At 37.4% G+C, this 18,361-nt stretch overlaps 1 protein-coding gene and 1 non-coding gene across 8 annotated transcripts in view; both read right to left on the bottom strand.

Moving 5' to 3' along the window:
- Positions 1-327: 327 nt before the first annotated feature.
- Positions 328-543, bottom strand: LOC118561857. The gene has a single exon (XR_004930309.1). It is a non-coding gene; the product is annotated as a small nucleolar RNA U3 (small nucleolar RNA).
- A 2,913-nt stretch (positions 544-3,456) lies between these two features.
- Positions 3,457-18,361, bottom strand: part of micu3a (mitochondrial calcium uptake family, member 3a) — a gene marked incomplete in the record, with an annotated part of 39,116 nt that continues 24,211 nt past the window's right edge. Inside the window, 9 exon segments of one of the 7 annotated variants that reach the window (XM_036134103.1) lie at positions 3,457-4,420; positions 4,673-4,737; positions 5,380-5,537; positions 5,624-5,732; positions 7,644-7,652; positions 8,033-8,204; positions 8,280-8,374; positions 10,724-10,738; positions 16,118-16,213. In XM_036134103.1, coding sequence (XP_035989996.1) covers positions 4,414-4,420; positions 4,673-4,737; positions 5,380-5,537; positions 5,624-5,732; positions 7,644-7,652; positions 8,033-8,204; positions 8,280-8,374; positions 10,724-10,738; positions 16,118-16,213 — 726 coding nt within the window. 7 annotated transcript variants of the gene reach the window in all.

Raw genomic sequence — 18,361 nt, 5'->3', positions numbered from 1 at the left:
TTCTTTTGTATTTCTATTCTTATTTTTTTTTTATCATTTTCTGTTTGATCCACTGTATATAGGAAGATAGACTGTATATAACTGATGCAACTTTTCCTATTCCTGACTATTGAACTGGCGTGATAAGTGAATTTCTCCGTTGTGAGATCAATAAAGATTAACTAATTTCTTATTTCTCTTTACAATTCTAACATTCATCAACAACATGTCACGTCATGGAACTACCGTTGAAGAACGTTGTTCATATAGTACTTACAGTACAATGTTTTAAGTATTTGGAACGGTACATTTTCTCTATTATATATCTTATTTTGAACATTTTCGGAAACCACTCTGATCATACTCCCTTCCTCATTACTCCGTAACGGGGTAAAGAACGATCATCAATGATAGGAAGCGTACGAACTGAATCGTTACTTGCTATCCGCTTCACGCTCAGAAGAGAGTATCACGACTCATCATCGTGGTTAGCGAGACCATACAAGTTAGAAACACATTTCTCAAGTCAGAAACTATAGAAATGATCCCTGAAAGTATAGTCTTGAATTAAAAAGCGGAACAAGACAGAAGGTCATGTCCAAGAGTAGCAATCTCAGTAAGGGTGCCGACACATTACCACAACTACTCAGCAAAGCCAGTAAATAATACTAATACATCTCACAAGACCAACATCACCACACTCCCAAGTTTAAAACGTTTTTGTAACTTAGTTTTAAGTCGTTTTTTGATTTATAAATACCCAGAATGCCTTGCAAGAGTTCTGATCGACCAATCAATGAGCCTCCCGTGTACACGGCCTGGTTCCTTTCTTCAAACCGCACTTTAACTTTGTAGACTAATAACTGCGATGACATAGATCCAAGGGTGTTAAAATGTAACAAATAAGCAGCCACATCAGTGAATGTATTTATTTATTTATTTATTTATGCAGTACGTCGTTTTTAATGTTTCGGGTACAACAGGGTAAAACAGAGTGGCGTTCCGCTCATACCCCGAGGGCTAAACGCCCTGCGTCCCCGCGGAGCAGCGAGAGTTTAGTTCTTGAAATCAAACATTAACACCAATAAAATACTTATATTTGTATGACCATGGTTAGAGCAAAAGTGTGTCTCGTTTACCTTTTCCCTCCTCTTCTCCCCTTGAAAATATCACTTTCACGTCATAAATAAATGGAAATTTACGTTCTGAACGGGACTCTATAAAAATAAAGTTTTGACCACAAACTGTACTTGGCTTGTTTAACTTTAAAACCATTCTGTCACGTAACTGTACTGTGATGGATGTATCTCAATAGATTATTAAAAAGAAAAGTGTTTTTGTCTTATTTTTTTTTTATTTATTTTTTTTGCAGGGGGTATTATTTATGTATTTATTTTGAATAAAGTAAGTACATATAGTAATGTGAGCAGTACGAAATTCCAAATTTCATGGAAGGATTTTGCTGAACACACACATTGAATTATTTTATATATGTTACAGGTTATTTCAGTTCTTTCAGGTTTTTTCAGGTTTATTGAGTAACTATTTTGCAATGAGTTCAGCCCATACATTTCATCACCTAAACAACTCAAGCCCTGACAGAAGTATTCTATGCCAATTTAAGGTCACACCACAACTTTTATCACTTGTGAACACACCAAAGCTTGTAGTGTATCTTTAAAAGTGAACTAAATATAATTAAACATTTTCTGACATTGCCCAGAACCTTCATTGCTGCCTGACAGTCCCTGATAGGCTACAACGAAAATTGTGATAGTTAAAAACTGCTCGTTAACAAATAATTATGATTATCTGTCAATTCTTTAAAATATAAAAAAATATTTCAAACATCTTGTGCTTTTCTGTTAACGTGTCCTCTAAGACCCTGCTGTAACCCCAGTTTCCATCTAGATGTTGATAAGACACCCTAACAGCTATACTTTTGTCTTTTTTACATAATAATTATAGTCTTGAACACTCCATATATTAATATTAGTGTCAGGGTCACAGGGGTGCTACATATAAATGCTTTCTGACATGCATTTGTATCATGATGAAATTCATTTTTCACAATTTGGTATGCTGTTTACACAGATACCTGCATAACTTTAATAGCTTTGTGCAAAACATATGTTTAAGCATCTCTTTTACTAAATGAATTGATGATATTTAATTAAAGGTATCAGAAACTTTGTTAAATCCAGTTTTTTCGTCCAAACAATTTACCTTTAGTGTTTCCTCCACAGCTTTTTGATCAGTGGTAAAACTGACAAACTCTTCTTTGCTTTTCCAGCTCACCTCAACTCTTTCAGCTGCTTTGTCCTAAAAGCAAATCTCACCTTGTTCATTTTCATATTTTTTTAATTTTAGGATTATTTGTTAAAGACTGCACTTTCTTATTTGCGACCTCTCTCGCTCATTGACAGCTGGGGATAGGCACCAGCACCCCTCGCAACACCACAAGGGATAGACGTGGTAGAAAATGGATGGATGGCTGGATGGATGGATGCATTTTCTTATGCTTTTCTTAGGTTTCAGTGACTGTCCTGAAATTCTAAATTGGGAGTCTTTATGTTGAAAAATCCTGAAACAAAGCAATTAGCTAATAATACATTTCAACATACTGTACATTCAACAATAAATAAAATGCCAATCTCAGTTTGTTGTATGCAGCACTGAAATCTTAGACAGTGTCACATGCTTATTCTGACTAAAACGTGGCCGAGAAGTTACTCTATCACCAGTTTCAGGGTTCGCAGATTCCTCTAGGCCAGTGGAGTTTGAGAGGTGGGGGAGTTATCTGTCAGGTATCCACAGGGCAGTTTCTTTGTTTTCTTTTTGGGTAAATTTGATTCCAAGTTGAGTGTGTTCAGGTGACAGGTAATGTGTGAAGGGCCATCCGACCCAGTGCGGGTCTTTTAACGCTGGCTGGTGTTTCCCTTGGCTGTACAATAAAGTACAAATTTCAAGGAGGTTCAGAAACTGTCTTAGCACAATTCCGCAGAACAGCCATCTTACTTTTACTGTTGTCTACAGTGCATTTACATAAAAAAACAAATTCATAAAAGTATACATTTCTAACTAAAACATCTCGTTTAACAGCATTTAAATGTTCCCACCTTCTTTCAATGGCTTGTTAAATTGCAACAACAAAAAAAACCACTAACTCAAGAACACATTACTTGACAAACTACAATACGCTATCTCATATATGTATTTTATTTAAGGCAGCATTAGCTTGCTAACTAGATAAAATTAGCAAATGTCCCTTTCAAATACTGGATGAACTTGTTTGATTCTAGCCTTTAATTTTCTCGTGCCAGAGCTGTAAACTTACCAAAGTGGGTTTCCTCTGTGTATTTTCTACTCTTGTTTGAAACCTGTGAAGTTTTTCAATTGTCAAAACTCCGGTAGTTTCCGAGCACCCAATGAACCGTTTCTTTGGACAAGCCCAGTAAACAACCCCAACTCTGAACGTTCTCGTCAAAACCTTTATTCATGCGTGAAAATTAATTCACCAAAATCCACGAGTCAGACAAATACATGGCTATTGCCAATGTGAGAATCATTATCATTCCGTCCAGTACAGTTATTTGGTAGCTTTCCAGGGAATATACAAAAGGAGATGGAAAAAGAAAATAACACAATAGTGAAAATTACTACTCCATAAGTTTACGTTTTTTTTTTTAAAGATAATTTTCAGATGAAAAGAGGAATGTTCAGAAGGCACCTGTCAAAACCCAGCATACTACAAGTCCAACTAAACCCTTAAAGGAAAACAAAAGATTGAACAATTATTTATTATAACGGAAAATTATTATACAGGAAACAGATAAAAAAACATTAGAAATACAGTTACTTACTTCTTCATTGTTAGTCCTGTAAACATTTGAGATGTTAATTTCAAATGTTAAATTTTACATGCTTATTACAATGGTCACAATATACCTTGTTTATTCATTATTGTGCTCTTTAAGTTAATTGCCAGTTGTACTGGCTGTTAAGTATAAATACAATATTTGATTGTTGTGAAATTAGCAATATAAGCAAGTTGCAATGTCACTAAAGTAAGGTGCAGAAATTTGAAAAAATAATTTTAATTTGAAAACAGCAAAAATTTGAATGCATGTCATGTTTATTGTCATTACATTTCTATGTGAGGAAAATTGATGTAAGGGGAAAAAAAACAATGAAAGTCAGAGATGACTTTGCTCATTTTCTTAACAAAAACACCTATGAATGCAGTCATGCTCGTGATTATATCTGGTTCTGAAAGTGCCGATCTGCTCAACCAGGTTGCTGATGAATCAAAACTCTGAGCTTAGATTTATTACATCCTCTAAGGCTTCTCCTTGTACTTCCTCCATAGCTGGTACACTTGTCTCCGGGCCCCAGTCCCCATGCAGCGGGAAAAGGAGGCATAGTGTTTGCCCTTCACCTGGTGCACAAAAAAAAAACAAGTTAGTATAACATTTTTCAACTCCACCGATAAAATCCAAACACTGGATTCAACATGTAAAGCTGCTTCTATCATTAAACATACATTATATTTAACCCAATTTCAGCAAAAAAAAAAACAAAACAAATAAATAAATAAATCCTTATTCATCCTTATTCAATCCTTATTCAATAAATACATTTGGATTATCTTGAATATCTTTTGATTATGTTTGTAGTTGTTAGTGGTACTTATCTGCTGGCCAGCTCCTTCTTCAGACATGATCTAAAGGAGGAGGCTCGCTCCACCGACTTATAGCCCTGAGATGTCCGTAGAGGCCATCGTGGTCAACAAAAAAAGGACACAGGAGGCAAGGAAAATGAAAGAAGTAACTTAAAAAAAGAGATGAGACCAAGGAAATTACGTTTGACACAAGAAAGACAATTCAGTATCGAAGCACAGCACTGGGAAAAAGGGAGAGAAAATACACAGGGAGGATATGTTAAAAAACCCAAGACAGTGAGGCCGAGCAAGGACAAAGATCAATATCCAGTTTTACCGCTTAACAGGCAACTTATACTTTTATTGGTCTGAATAACTCCTCGGAATGACTTTGAACTGTTGTAGTTAGAAAAAAACACCACTTGATGGCAGTGTAGCTTCAGCGATGATCTAATCAATGCTTTTAGATCCCGAGAGAGTTTTAGCCTGATTAAATGGCTCAGATCAGTGTACAATGCAAAAATAAAGACAATGAATACTAATCCCAAACTGCCTGAGTAGTTTTAAAGCTCACCTCCTACTTTTCTGTGAAGGAATGTTGTGTTTTTTATTTAGAAATGAGACCATAAAACTCAAACGTCTACATTTGTTTTCTTGCGCTAGCCCCTAATATGTTTAACAAGGAGATGTGTTCTTTCTGTAAGTGAGTCCGTTTTCCCACGAAGCTGCATGCTCCTTACCCTGCCTCCCCTGTGAAGCCTGTCCTTCATGATGCCAATGAACTCCTTGTAGGATAGCTGGTCATCATGGTCAACGTCAAAGATCTTGAAGATGGTGTGTACAAGGTGACGTGTCAACTTGAGCCCCGTGGCCACATACACAGCTCTCGCAAATTCATCTAGACGGGAAACATGAAGAGTTTTTTACTTTCGCACAAAACAACAATATAGAAGCAACATTTAGCTCTAATCAGGTTTTTACTACCTTGTCCGATGGAGCGTGAAGCAAAGTTGTACATCTGCATGGCGATGGCAAAGTCTTCGAGGTTGTTGAGAAACTGGAAGAATGAGCGAAACTCATCGAAGGTGATTCCCTGAAAAACAGAGAGGAACTAAGTGAGAACGTGTCAGATGTGGGACTGAAGGGGAAGTAATGAAGAGATTCATTATCCTGAGCAAGACACTTTAAATTTGAGGAATAATGAATGGTTCTAATTGTTGCAGACTTTGTCAGGAAGATTGGTCGAGTGCACGCAGCATTCCTTGACATGCATCCACGCGTCCTGTATGAAAATGAAATAAACTGAAATGAAAGGCCGTGGTATTGGTCATTTACCATCAGATTTTAAGAAAAGGTCAGATTCATGACAAAAATGTAATTTATGAAAGGTTTTCATATTTAAATGCTAAAACAAATAACTGCGTAATTCAATTGTTTCATAACTGATAAGGTAAGAAGCAACAATTTTAATTGAGATGCATTGTGACTGTATGTTACAGATAAAGTTGTGTTTAAAATAAAAGCTAGCCAACATCACTATCAAGACCAGTCACGGACAATAATATTAATAAGTCGCAAATAGTGTAGTTTACTTATAGAAAACGAACAGACCCAACAGTTCAGACATGCATGGAGCTGATGTAAGTGAATCCTTAATTGTAAGGAGTATGTTTAAAATAATAGCAGTGCGGTGATAAGTTCGAGGAAAAACAGGTGTCAAATGATGTCCCTGTTTAAGGATGAAGGCAGCAAATGATCAGTTTGAACACCTTGTTTTACTTGAAAAGAACCTGCTGCCGAACACTGAAGAGGAAACGCTCTTCAAATGGGCGTCTCAAGAAGAAAACAACCCAAAACACACCAATAAATGAGCAGCATCTTGATTCCGGACCAACAAGATTACTATTGTGAAGCGGCCAGCCCAATCCGATAAAAAAAAATTCAGGTTACACTAAATATGCTTTTGTGATGCAAAACAATTGGATTCTGTTGGATGGGAGCATCCTGGCCGACGATTGTGATTCAGTTGTCAGAAACAAGGGTTATACTACGAGGCCTGTCGCGATAATCAATAAATCAATCATCAAATTTTAATCTAAATTAGAAATATGTATCGTCCAGCAAAATCTGCTATCGTGACAGGCTTATATACAACTAAATAGTTCAAGGATTTACAGGAAAGCTAACGTCTCAAGCCTTTCCAGATTATACAGTCAATGTTTGAGTTTGTACAAACATTAGTATTTTTTTTTTTTAAAGCTTAATGGGCAACTGCTGCTCAGCGGGAAGAGTAGTAGTCTTGCAACCCGAAAGTTGTTGGTTTTATTCCAGATTCCTCTAATCACATGTTTATGTTCCCTGAGCAAGGCACTTATTTGCCTATCGACCTGCGTATCGGTGTCAGAATGAGTGTGACTGGGTGAATGTGCCTCTAGTGTAAAGCGCTTTGATTGGTTGATATGGCAATAAATTAAGTCTGTTCAATAACAAATTTCTTTGCTTTCTGTAGAATAGTAAATCTGATAAATTCTTCTTCATTTGATGTTTTGATTTGCAAAAGAACGTGTATCGTTGCCAATGTGCTATCATGTCTGGAAATTAAGTCTGGCGTAAGGATTTTAAGCTTTACTTACTCGCCTTTTTAACACACTGCTTTTATTTTGAACAGAAGTGAAAATGAAAACAAGGCAGACGTGGACACTGTTCTCCAAAACAAGGACGAGGAATCTCATAAAATAAACATCTCAGACTTGTGAACAAAATTAAAGTTCATAAGGGCTGCATCACATGCTTTGTGCTGTTAATTAAAGCCAAAACAGTTGCTCATTTAATAAGATAAATTCTAAATTAAAAGTCTAAAAACACAGAAAAACACGACAAAATGGGATTACATGAACCGATGCAGTCAAGGACAAGACGACGGTAAAAAACAGTACAAAAGTAGAAAGGAAACAAGTGACAGATTGTGACTGCAGGTTGTGTTTTTTATGAGGCAGAAACAAACCTCCTGCTTCTTCCACAGCATGAAACAGAGGAGGGACAGAAATAGAGTTGGGTTGCAAATCGACACAAGGAAGATGAGCCAAAGTATAGCCAGCGAAGCCTAGCTTGATAGACAGATACACGGGCAGACAAACAATCACATGTGGCCAGAAGTGCCGTTAAATGTGTGTTTGTGTGGGTCTTTGTGTGAGGTCAAGTGAAGGGAAGGAGCGCTGAAGTGTTGAGAGCATCAACAGCCCTAGGCAGATACCACAGTGGGAAATTACAGGCTGCGCGAATGCCTGGGAGGCAGAAGCACCAATACAGAAGGAGAAGGAAATGTGTCTAATGATATGCAGAAAAGAATAACTAAGTGCTCTCCAGATCTTCTTGTCTCTGTAAGCGTTGCACCTTTTCATCAGGAATACTCTGGCGGACGTTCTCCATGTAGGCGCTGATGTTCTCCACGTTGGTAAAGCGCAGCAGGATTTTGGCAAAGTCTTCCTCACTAATTGTGGTCATTCCTTTGGAATAGGTCAGAAACTCGATTTCCAACACCTCAGTCTGGAGGTTATCCATAAACCTGACAAGCAGAAAGGAACAGGCAGTGAGCTAGTCCAAAAGAGGCGTTTCCCTTTTTGTCGGTGCTGTCAGGTACCTGTAGAAATCATCAAAGGTGAGCTCTGCTTTTCCCTTCTTTCCAAAGAAATGGACCAGTATCGTGGTATCGATTGTGATGCTCTCGTCTGAGCGCTAAAAGGAGAGAAAGGAAGAAAGGCGGATCAGAAAGGATTCCGGTTAAGGAAAAAAGCGGTGGATGGGTGAGTCCATCACGGATCTAACTCGGGCACAGCTGAGGGCAGGAACTGGAATGTTGCTGCGCGTATGCATAGCATGCACCGGGGAAACAAAAACACACTTTCACCTCAGCTATACGTTTAAATCATTGACAGCCATCAAGGTGTCAAACAAACCAGTCTGGGCTGCAAAACGTAGTGCCTTCCAAGGTATTCACACCCTTGAACCTTTTCACATTTTGTGGCGATACAAGCACAAAGTTCAAAATGCTTTATTGAGATGTTATCTGACGCATCCGTATAAAAAGAAGTGTGTAACAGTGAAATGGGTGGGAAACAATCTGCAGTTTTAAATTTGTTTACTCTTGTTTCCGCAAAATGTGTCTGAAAGGTGTGGCATGCATGCGTCGCACCTTTGCACACCTAGAGACTAAAACTTTTTAAATCCAGCCACGAAGCATTTTGCATGACTAAGGCTAAAAAAAGATGATTTTGTTCTCATCTGACAGTGCAGCTTCCTCTACATGTTTACTGTGCCTCTTGCATGGCTTGTGGCAAACCACAAATGGGACTCCTTGAGGCATTTTTTTCCCTTGTCACTCTTGCTTAAAGACCGTACTTGTGGAGTGTGCCACAAATAGTTGTCCCAACAGATTCTCCTACCTGAGCTGTGGGTCTCTGAAGCTACTCCTGAGGTACCAGGAAATCTCTTTGCTGCTCCTCGGATTAAGACTTCTTGTCTGGCCTGAGATGTGGAAAACATCTGATATGGTTTTAAACCTGAGCCTGCATTAAACCTCTCCACAACTTTAACCGTGAGCTGTCTGCTGTGTTCCTTGGTCTCCATGATGCTGTTTATTCACTAATGCTCACTAAGAAACCTCTAAGGCCTCCACAGAGCAACTGCATCTACAACAGCTGAAGAATAAACTAATTTGGACTCTCATTTACTAGTTGGACTAGCATTTACTAAGTAGGAGATTTCTGAAGGCAATTGGTTGCACAGAATGGTATCTTGAGATATAGGATGAGGAGGTGTGTGTGGGGGGGGGATACATATAGAGACAGATTTTTAATTGGAAAGTGCATCCTTTTCTTTGCACTATCACATAAAATCCAAATTAAATATATTGAAGTTGGTGGTACGTAAAGGTGTGAATACTTTAGCAAGGCACTCAATATTTGGAAGAAAAAAAAAAACAAGTATCCCAATGACTGAATTAAAAACAGGAAAAAAAATGTTTAATCTGTTTTTAATATCACTCAAAGTAATCGTCATTGTGGGTTTTTTTTTGTTTATTTATTTTTATTTTTTTGTAAAGCAGCATAATCAAATCCAGATTCCTGCAGTCGAGACTGGTGAGGAGCTTTACTGCAGCAGACCGACGCCGACTGATGAACACAGCAGCCAGAACGAGAACATGAAACACAACGACATTCAGAGCCATGCCAGAGTTTGAGAGAAGAGTAGAGACAGACTGGAGGTCGGCACATTAAACGGGTAGATCATGTTGAAAAGGCCTCTGAACGAAACAGTTTAAAATAATCCAAAACCACGTCATAAAACACGCACAAACACATTGAAGCCACCAGGTTTCATGCATTTCTCTGCAAATGTCACACGGCGAACATGTGGACAGAACATCACACCCCCAACCAGCAGCACCGCACAAAACCCACCAAAGCACAGATGCAGAAAACATTTGAGCAGATTCCACCTTTTTCCCATTAACTGATGATGGTCTGGTCTGTCACCTTTGAAACCCAGATGGTGTTGCTACCTTCTTTTCAGTTTTGTCTTCCTTCCTCCCTCAAGCGTTTGAAGTGAGTGTTCCATGAGTGATTCTGGTCATTTGATACCCTTCCAATGGGGCTTGAAGATGTAACTTTTGTTTGCTTACTCTGTAATCTGTAGATTAACACTTCCTTAATCCTTTTCAACTAGACGACAAAGGCAACTCCTAATCCTTTTGGAAACGAGGTATGCAATTCATGATATTTCCATGTATAATAATATGAAGAACCCATAGAATAAGGTGACTACGCTTTTAAACATCAGGGGAAAAAGAGAGCCCAACTTCTGTCTCGCCGCCCACCAAGCCCCCACCCAGCCAGCCTAGGAGTCAAACCCACAGCCATGCTGAGAAGTACGAAGACATCAGATTGAAGAAAAATCTCATGTCATTCGAATTAAGAGGAGCGTTTTATGCCATTTCCATCATCATCATCATCATCATCATCATCATCATCATCATCATCATCATCATCATAAATATCATCCCCACGATGCAATTCGTGGTTCTACCTCAAGAGTAAAATCCTAAAGTCCAACATGGGACAAGAAGGACAAGTCAAACAAGATGACAAAGTTTACATGAGACAAGAAAACAGTTTTAGTTGTGCTTGTTTGGTGTTAATAAATTCTCTTTCATACTGGAACAACAAAAAGTCAAGGACTCAGCTGGTATATGAGCGGCCTAGTCACATGGAGATATTTCCCACCTTTGACAGGTGAAATGCTAGCAAAAAAACCACATTAGATTTAATTGAAGTGTCAGTATTATATTTGGCTTTTAACGTCAGTTTTGATTGTCTGACTTAATACCAAGCATTGGTCTGGTTCATAAATATTCAATTTCGATACATCTGTAATAGAATTACATTACAAAGCTTATACAAATAATATAATAACAAATAAAAATGAAACATTTGAAGACTACAGAGCTAATTTTTGTAACATCAGTTTTAATTTGCCTAGTTAATGTAATGAACACCGAACATGAAAGACAAGTGTGTGGCAGAATCCTTCTTAGAAGTAAGAGTTTAAAATGCAAGACAAAATGAAGAGATCATAAGATTATTTTCATTTCCGTTTTACTTCAAACTCAAGACAACGCAGGGAAGAACGAGCTGAAGTGTTTACAGACCAATACACTTTGTGTGTAGATTTTGCTGCACATGCTGATCACTGCTTTGAAGAGAACAATTTGCCGACATATTTATGCATCCCTACTTTATCACACAATTTATTTCAGTCTCTCTTTTCAAAGACTTCCTGTATGTAACCACAAGCTAAACATATGGTGATTTCATTGACTTGCTTTTCTGGTGTCACTTTACTGGATGTTCGTTTAATTAAGCCTGTTATTACCGACAAATTGGAAAATACTTTTGCTCTTTTATCTTTAAACTGACACATTACCACAGTCTTTATGACACACAAGCTGTGCAGACAGCTAGACAGCAACCAGATGGTCTGCCTCTGCCTCTCCTCCCTCTTCTTCACTGTCTTGTTGTTTTTCTCTTAAAACGAGTACGCTATTAACAATATGCTGTAAACATCTAAACCAGGAACTCAGCTCAACAAACTGATTTCTGGTCACCTTGGCTGTTCTGTTCTTTTCGAGCAATTTGTCATCAGCGTATTTAAAAACATTGTTCAAACCCAGAGACATGAGAGTGACAGACTCAGTCACTGTTTTGATAATTTAATTTAGAACGAGATTACTGGATGGAAATTAAAGATCATTTTATCACTTATCGTCTAATTCTGCTGATACGGATGATCACACAGAGGGCTTTTTCACTGCACGGGTTAATTTTTTATTTTTTTTATTCTCTTATTCACTAAAACTGATCATAACAAGCTGGTCTTTCCTGGAAGAGTGTCGAGAGCAGCGTGAGCTCATCCTCCTCCTCCTGACAACGTAATGGTTACCACGCCCATAAGGCACGAGCCAACACCTGGCCAATGCATGTGACTATTTGTCCACCTGTGCATGTGTGTTTGCGAGCTTGGGAGGCTTTGATCGGGAAGGCGAGTGTAAAAACAGTAATTACCGATGTAAACGCTAAACGTTCATCCTCACCCTCCCGACCTGTGAGTAATGCTCACGGGCAAGAGCTCATTGTCGGTCTTTAGTCACATCAGTCACATCAGTCAGACACATCTTCTAGCCATGAAAACAACCGCCGACCTTTGCATAGTAAACATAGCTGTAGAACTTTTTCACATTTTGTCACACCACAGCCTCGTGGATTTTCTGTTAAATTTGTAAAGTGAAAAAAAAAATTTAACCCGGTATTTAAAATTCCATTCAGACCCCTTGAGTTTGTACTTTTGATGCACTTAAAGCTGCAAGTCTTTTGTGGTATATTTTCCCCTTTGCTTTACAGAAATCAATCAGACTTGATTTAAAGCAACACTTGGTAGCAATTTTACAAGAATTACCAGAGCTTCTCAGTGAGACAGACTTTTACTTGGTCATAGTGATACACAAATACGCTTGGATCTAAAGCATTCTGTTGTAGACCTGGCTCTATGTTTATTGAAACTACCAGGTCTTCTTCCAAGAAACTGTTTCTATGTGCCTGCAGACAAAACTAACCCCACAGCATGATACTGCCACCTCCAGGCTTCATGGTGGATTTGTTGAGGTCAGGGTGGTGTTGAGCATTAGTTTCCGCCACATGTACAGCAAAAAGCTTGTTTTTGGATGATTAATTCTCTTTTACTAACTTCTGAAAATGTAAACAGAAAATCTGTATTTCGATAAGTGAATTAGATATATATTTTATTTATTGGTGTCAGAGTAAAGGGGGTTCAATACAACTACATACCAGAATTTTCAGATTTTCACAAGTAGAATAAAAAAAGTTTAAATTTTTTTATTTCCTTTATATGTACCATGCTGTGCAGTTTTATCAAATAAAGGCCCCATAAAGTACATTGAATTTTGATGTCAGTGACGATTTGTGAAAAAGTTTCCATTTTGCAATTTTTTATTGTGACAGGATAAATTGTGAAAATGCTCTTGTTGGCACTATATTCCCCCCTTCCAACTCTCAGTACTGTCTCCCAATTTTTCCCCATGCTGTCACCATTTTCTCCCCTTCCTTTATCTGTTGTACTCTCTCTTTTCCTCCATTGCTCTGATTACTCTGATTTCCTTTCTCTCCATACTATCTGTCAGGGCCTTCCTCACCTGACAAACACCAAGGCAATTTGCTTTTTTTCTTATCCTCCCTCCTTCTCTGCCTGTCAGTCAGTCCCTCCCTCTGCAGACAAAAGCAAAGGGGTATAATAGTGACTAATCCGTTGAGTAAACACATCTTTCTCTAAATACAACCTTGTTTCTTTCTTTTCCCCTAAATGTACTTCCCGAAACGCTTTTCTTCTCACCCACTTTGTTCCTCGACATTTGTTCGGTCTGCTGACCTGTGTCATCTGCTTTTGGCCTCTCTCACCTTGTTTGGTTGACTCTGATTAGATCTCTTTCTGTTTTTCTTTACCCTCAGGTTTTCCACTTATCAGATCAGATTCCTCTAGATGTGTTACAGCCCTTTCATTTCTTGCTTTTTGTTGTGACTCTGAGCTTCTTCTTTTTTTTTTTGTTTTACATTTCAAATTTGTTGGTGGGAGAAGAAAATACACCCTGTTCCTTTTGTACAGATCTAAGGTTTTTAGGGAATACTTAGTTATCTTCTATTATAAGGACATGTTGGTTTTGTACACTTAACATCTGACACATTTTAAAAGGATACATTAAACAAATATAATTGATAGAGGTGTTCTTACTTTTTTACCATGAATCCATACAGTGCTGCATAACCTAAAATCCCAAAAATTATATGAAGCTGATGAATCGGATCCGAAAGCCAAGTCTTGAATAAGAAAGACCTTAAGTCCTTCCATCCATCAGCTTGCAGCTCCTGAGAATCACTTTGCTGGTGCTGAAATACTGTCTTGTGTTTGCTAAATTGTTCTCTTGGGTATCTTTTATAGACTCAAAAAACAGTTTCAAAAGGTCAACTTTAAAGCTGTCTCGTGTGTATAAATACAACAATGACTCATCCATTAAGTTTAGGAGCATAACGGATCCATTAATTAGTTAAGTGGCTAAACAAACAAACAATAAAAACCCTCCTCCAACCAAAAATACTCAACCACTGGGCTGATGAGTAGCATAAGATGTTGACAATACAGAGCTGTATCAGTTTAATTATCAGAAGATTGACATGTCCTTGTTTTGCTGACAGCTCCTTACCCTCTGTCTGATTCGTCTGTCCTGTCCACCTTACATCCCAGCAGATGAAAGACTGCTCAGTGTAAACACAAGGTCGGCCCTGGAGAGCTGCACTGTCATTACCTCAACGGTGGCTTCCGCTGCTAACCACAGCGCCCAGTCTGTCATTAGTCAGCTAACCTGTTAGCACTGTGCTAGCTCTTATTAATCATTACACATCCTCACCTTCTCCTTTTGTTCTTGGAAATCAAACTCAAAGTTAAAACTATAAGACACACAGCAGTCATATATGCAATGCGCTCCACACTTGTTGGTAGCCCTGGTCAGATGTGGAAAAAGCTTTAAAATAAATTAAGATTTGTTTTTTCCTTTTGGATAAAAAAACTAACTTCAGAGACACTTCTTACAATCCTTCTAAATATCACTAACACATTTTGATTTATGCTGCAAAAAAGAGTGTCTAAATAACAACTCCCTGCTCTCTTTTAGCTACTCCTCAAAATGAAAAAGACAACAGAACATGCCACTCAGGTAAGGCAGGCGTGTGTCTCTTTAAATACTCTTTAAATAAGGCAGTTGTTTCTACATTCAGAGCTGTAGTAAATTATTAAATGTGTGATTATCCAGCTAAAACTCAAGATAAATGATTTCCTAACTAGCTACACATATTTACCAAGGCTGTGAACAATTGTGAATTTTCGGTATATATCTATATCTATATCAATATATATATATATATCAATATATATATCAATATATATATCAATATATCAATATATCAATATATATATATATATATATCGATAGATATTTATATAAATATATCGATAGATAGATAGATAGATAGATAGATAGATAGATAGATAGATAGATAGATAGATAGATAGATAGATAGATAGATAGATAGATAGATAGATAGATAGATAGATAGATAGATAGATAAAGATGCAATCATCAAAATCATCAATCAACACTCTTCTTTTTTTTATTCTTAGTATTTTTTAAGAAATAATTCAATGTTTTGAAAAGGACTAGTATATATACATTTGTGTCAACTTAAAAAAGTATTTTTTTCGTAAAAATAACTTACTTGATTAAACCCGTAAAACACTCTATCCTGCTGAGTTTAGGATTCGTCTCTAAGTACAACATTATACAGTCTTTAGTACTGTTCATACTGAAAGCCCTCATAATGAATATTCATACTTTTTAACTGTACTATTCACTTTTAATTCCAACGATCTACAACCAATGTGATTCAAGCACACAATTCTATACTATAATGCTATACTATAATTATGCAAATGAAATGTGATCTGCAATTCGCTTGAACATTTTGTGTTATTAATTTAAACGTCACATTTTAGTGCAGTGGGAGTGATCTGACACCAAAGCTACAACACGGCACAGAAACACATAAAAAGCAGTATGAGAGGATCGGGTGGAAACATGATGGTTTGTTTACTGAGGAGGAACAATTCATCAAAAAGGATTTGATAAGGAAACAATGCGAGGCTTTTATTCTAAAGGTTATTCAGGTCAACTAGGATGCAGCAAAATTGCTTTCAACCAACGGGGAAAATTAGAAAAGGATGTTTATTAAGAGTAGTGCATTAAGATATAAAATGAAGGATGACAAATGGAGGGATGAAGGGACAAATGGGTCTGTGTACCTCCGCCAGGTCAGAAAAGAGGACTTGACTGGCGCTTCGCCTCAAAACGTCCCAGTAACTCCGCGCCACAAACTCTTGGCTGTCTTTTTTTAGCACCTGTAGGAGTGGTCAAGCAGGGCCAGGATCAGTTCACCTCTGATTCAATAAAAACATGAAATATCTTTGCTGTGGACTGTCAATATACTCAAACATTTTTAAGATAATACTACAACACAATATGATATAAAAAGATTAAAAGGTAATGAAGCTTTCTTCATATAATGATGACTGAATATGTATATTCACTGAGCTATATTTCTCAAAATGTGAAACCGTATTCATTTTGCTGTTTGAAAAAGGGGGCACCATGATTCTCTGAGGTACAGTACACCTCAAGAAGAACAAAACAAAATGAAAAACAAAACAAAAATAAAAGGCAAGTGGTTTACTTTGCCCCCTAAACTTGTACAAAAATGTCAAGATAAATAAAATAAACTACAAACGGCATAAATTTAAAACGTTGTCAAGACTTTTAAAATAATCAATAATAATCAGTTCTATGGCAACTTAAAGACAATTTTCAGGCATTAATGGAGAATAAGTATTTGGAAAGAAACAAGCCTTGCAGTCCAGCGCTTTAAAATCACCCCCACTGTTACAAGCCCGTCATATGTTACAATCACCTTACTGTTACTGCCTATTTGCACACTATTATCTAAAAATGTCTACATGCACATTTCTGTAAATGAAGCCTCAAATCATCACTGTACAATAAGCACAGTTTTTAGTTTTGCAAATTAACATAGCCATGTTGTGTATTTTGTGAGAAATTGGCAATTTAGTTATTTATTTCTCTCTAGGTTTTCCATACATCTTTTAAACCACATAGAGCAATCTGTGTCCTTTCAGCATTGATTTCAACCATTAATAGCCCTTCAAAATGCATTTTGTTAATACACAACAATTTATTTTTTATTTTTTCATTCCCTAATACTGTAAACTCTGAGTATCTCTCTTTTTATAGATGATTTTTCCAGTTTGCACATATTCAACGGCAATAGATCAGCTTTTTGCCACATTTTTAAACTAAAAATTGCATATATGGGATTAAAAAAATATAAACATTTTTGTGTTTCTGGTTAGTAAAAAGGACTTTTAAGGGGTTAGATTTTCTGAAAAATCAAGAGTATTTGAGTTCTATTTAATAATGTCATTTACAAACACATTCTGATTCACAGTATTTTTAAAAACATTTTTAAAAGATAATTTTTTTGGTGTGTACAATTGAACCCAGGTGGAGCAACTTGTTAACAAATGACTAAAAAAGATCAGAATCAATAGCCCCTTTTTAATTGCCACTCAAAAGTCTGGGCCTTTTGAGGAGCCTGGGGCTTTGCAAATCAGGGGTAGCATTTCCATACACATTTACCCGACTAATTTCACTTTAACAGTGCTTTACTGTCCTGGGACTTTGGTCCCCCAGCCAACCCAGTATTTCTATGCTTTCTCGGGGCTTGTTGAGGAGGCGGTGTTGCGTCCAGTAAGAAGGGTGGAGTAAGGAGCAGTAAGAAAATAAGGAGATTACAAAACTATCTATTTTATAACCTTAATTTATCAAAGAAAGTTGTTTTAAGATTATTATAGGCAAGAATGTACATCGCCAAACTTCATCTGTGCAGACAGTGCATCAGGATTATGAGCCAATTTAAATTCTGCTCGGATTTGTCGGAACTCACAGGCGGGCCTCGGCAAGGAGACTGCAGTGTTACGGTCGCTGCGGCTTAGTTTATTACTCGGCCACACAGTGGGGGATATTTGCGCATAACTGATATCAAATGTGAAAATCTTGGCTGAATGTTTTCGCCGTTTTGAGTTAATTTTAAACTGTTTCACCACAATGTGTATGTGTGTGCCTGTGTTTGTGCGCAGAGAATGCTCGCTTTCCGTGGAAGAGAAAGAGGAGAGAACTGCTCAGCGCTTATAGCCTTTATAGCCTTCTACCTACATAAGAATTTTTTTTTGTGAACTTAAGTCCACGATACTGTATTTAAAGACTGTCCTAGCTGAACTCGTCGTGGAAAGAAAAATTATACTCATAAAGCTCTTAAGATCAGTCTAGTCTACCCCCCCCCCCCCCCCCCATTTATGTTTTACATAAATGGCCCCTAGCTAATGGAAACACAAAGACCCAAACGCCCCAGGCTTTCGTTTACCGGGATAATACAAAGTCTGGGGCTTTAAATCCTGGGACTTTCAATGGAAAAG

The sequence above is a fragment of the Fundulus heteroclitus genome, unplaced genomic scaffold, assembly GCF_011125445.2.
Source record: "Fundulus heteroclitus isolate FHET01 unplaced genomic scaffold, MU-UCD_Fhet_4.1 scaffold_74, whole genome shotgun sequence".
In the NCBI taxonomy this organism is placed as follows: Eukaryota; Metazoa; Chordata; class Actinopteri; order Cyprinodontiformes; family Fundulidae; genus Fundulus; species Fundulus heteroclitus.
This window is presented reverse-complemented; position numbering and strand designations above follow the sequence as displayed.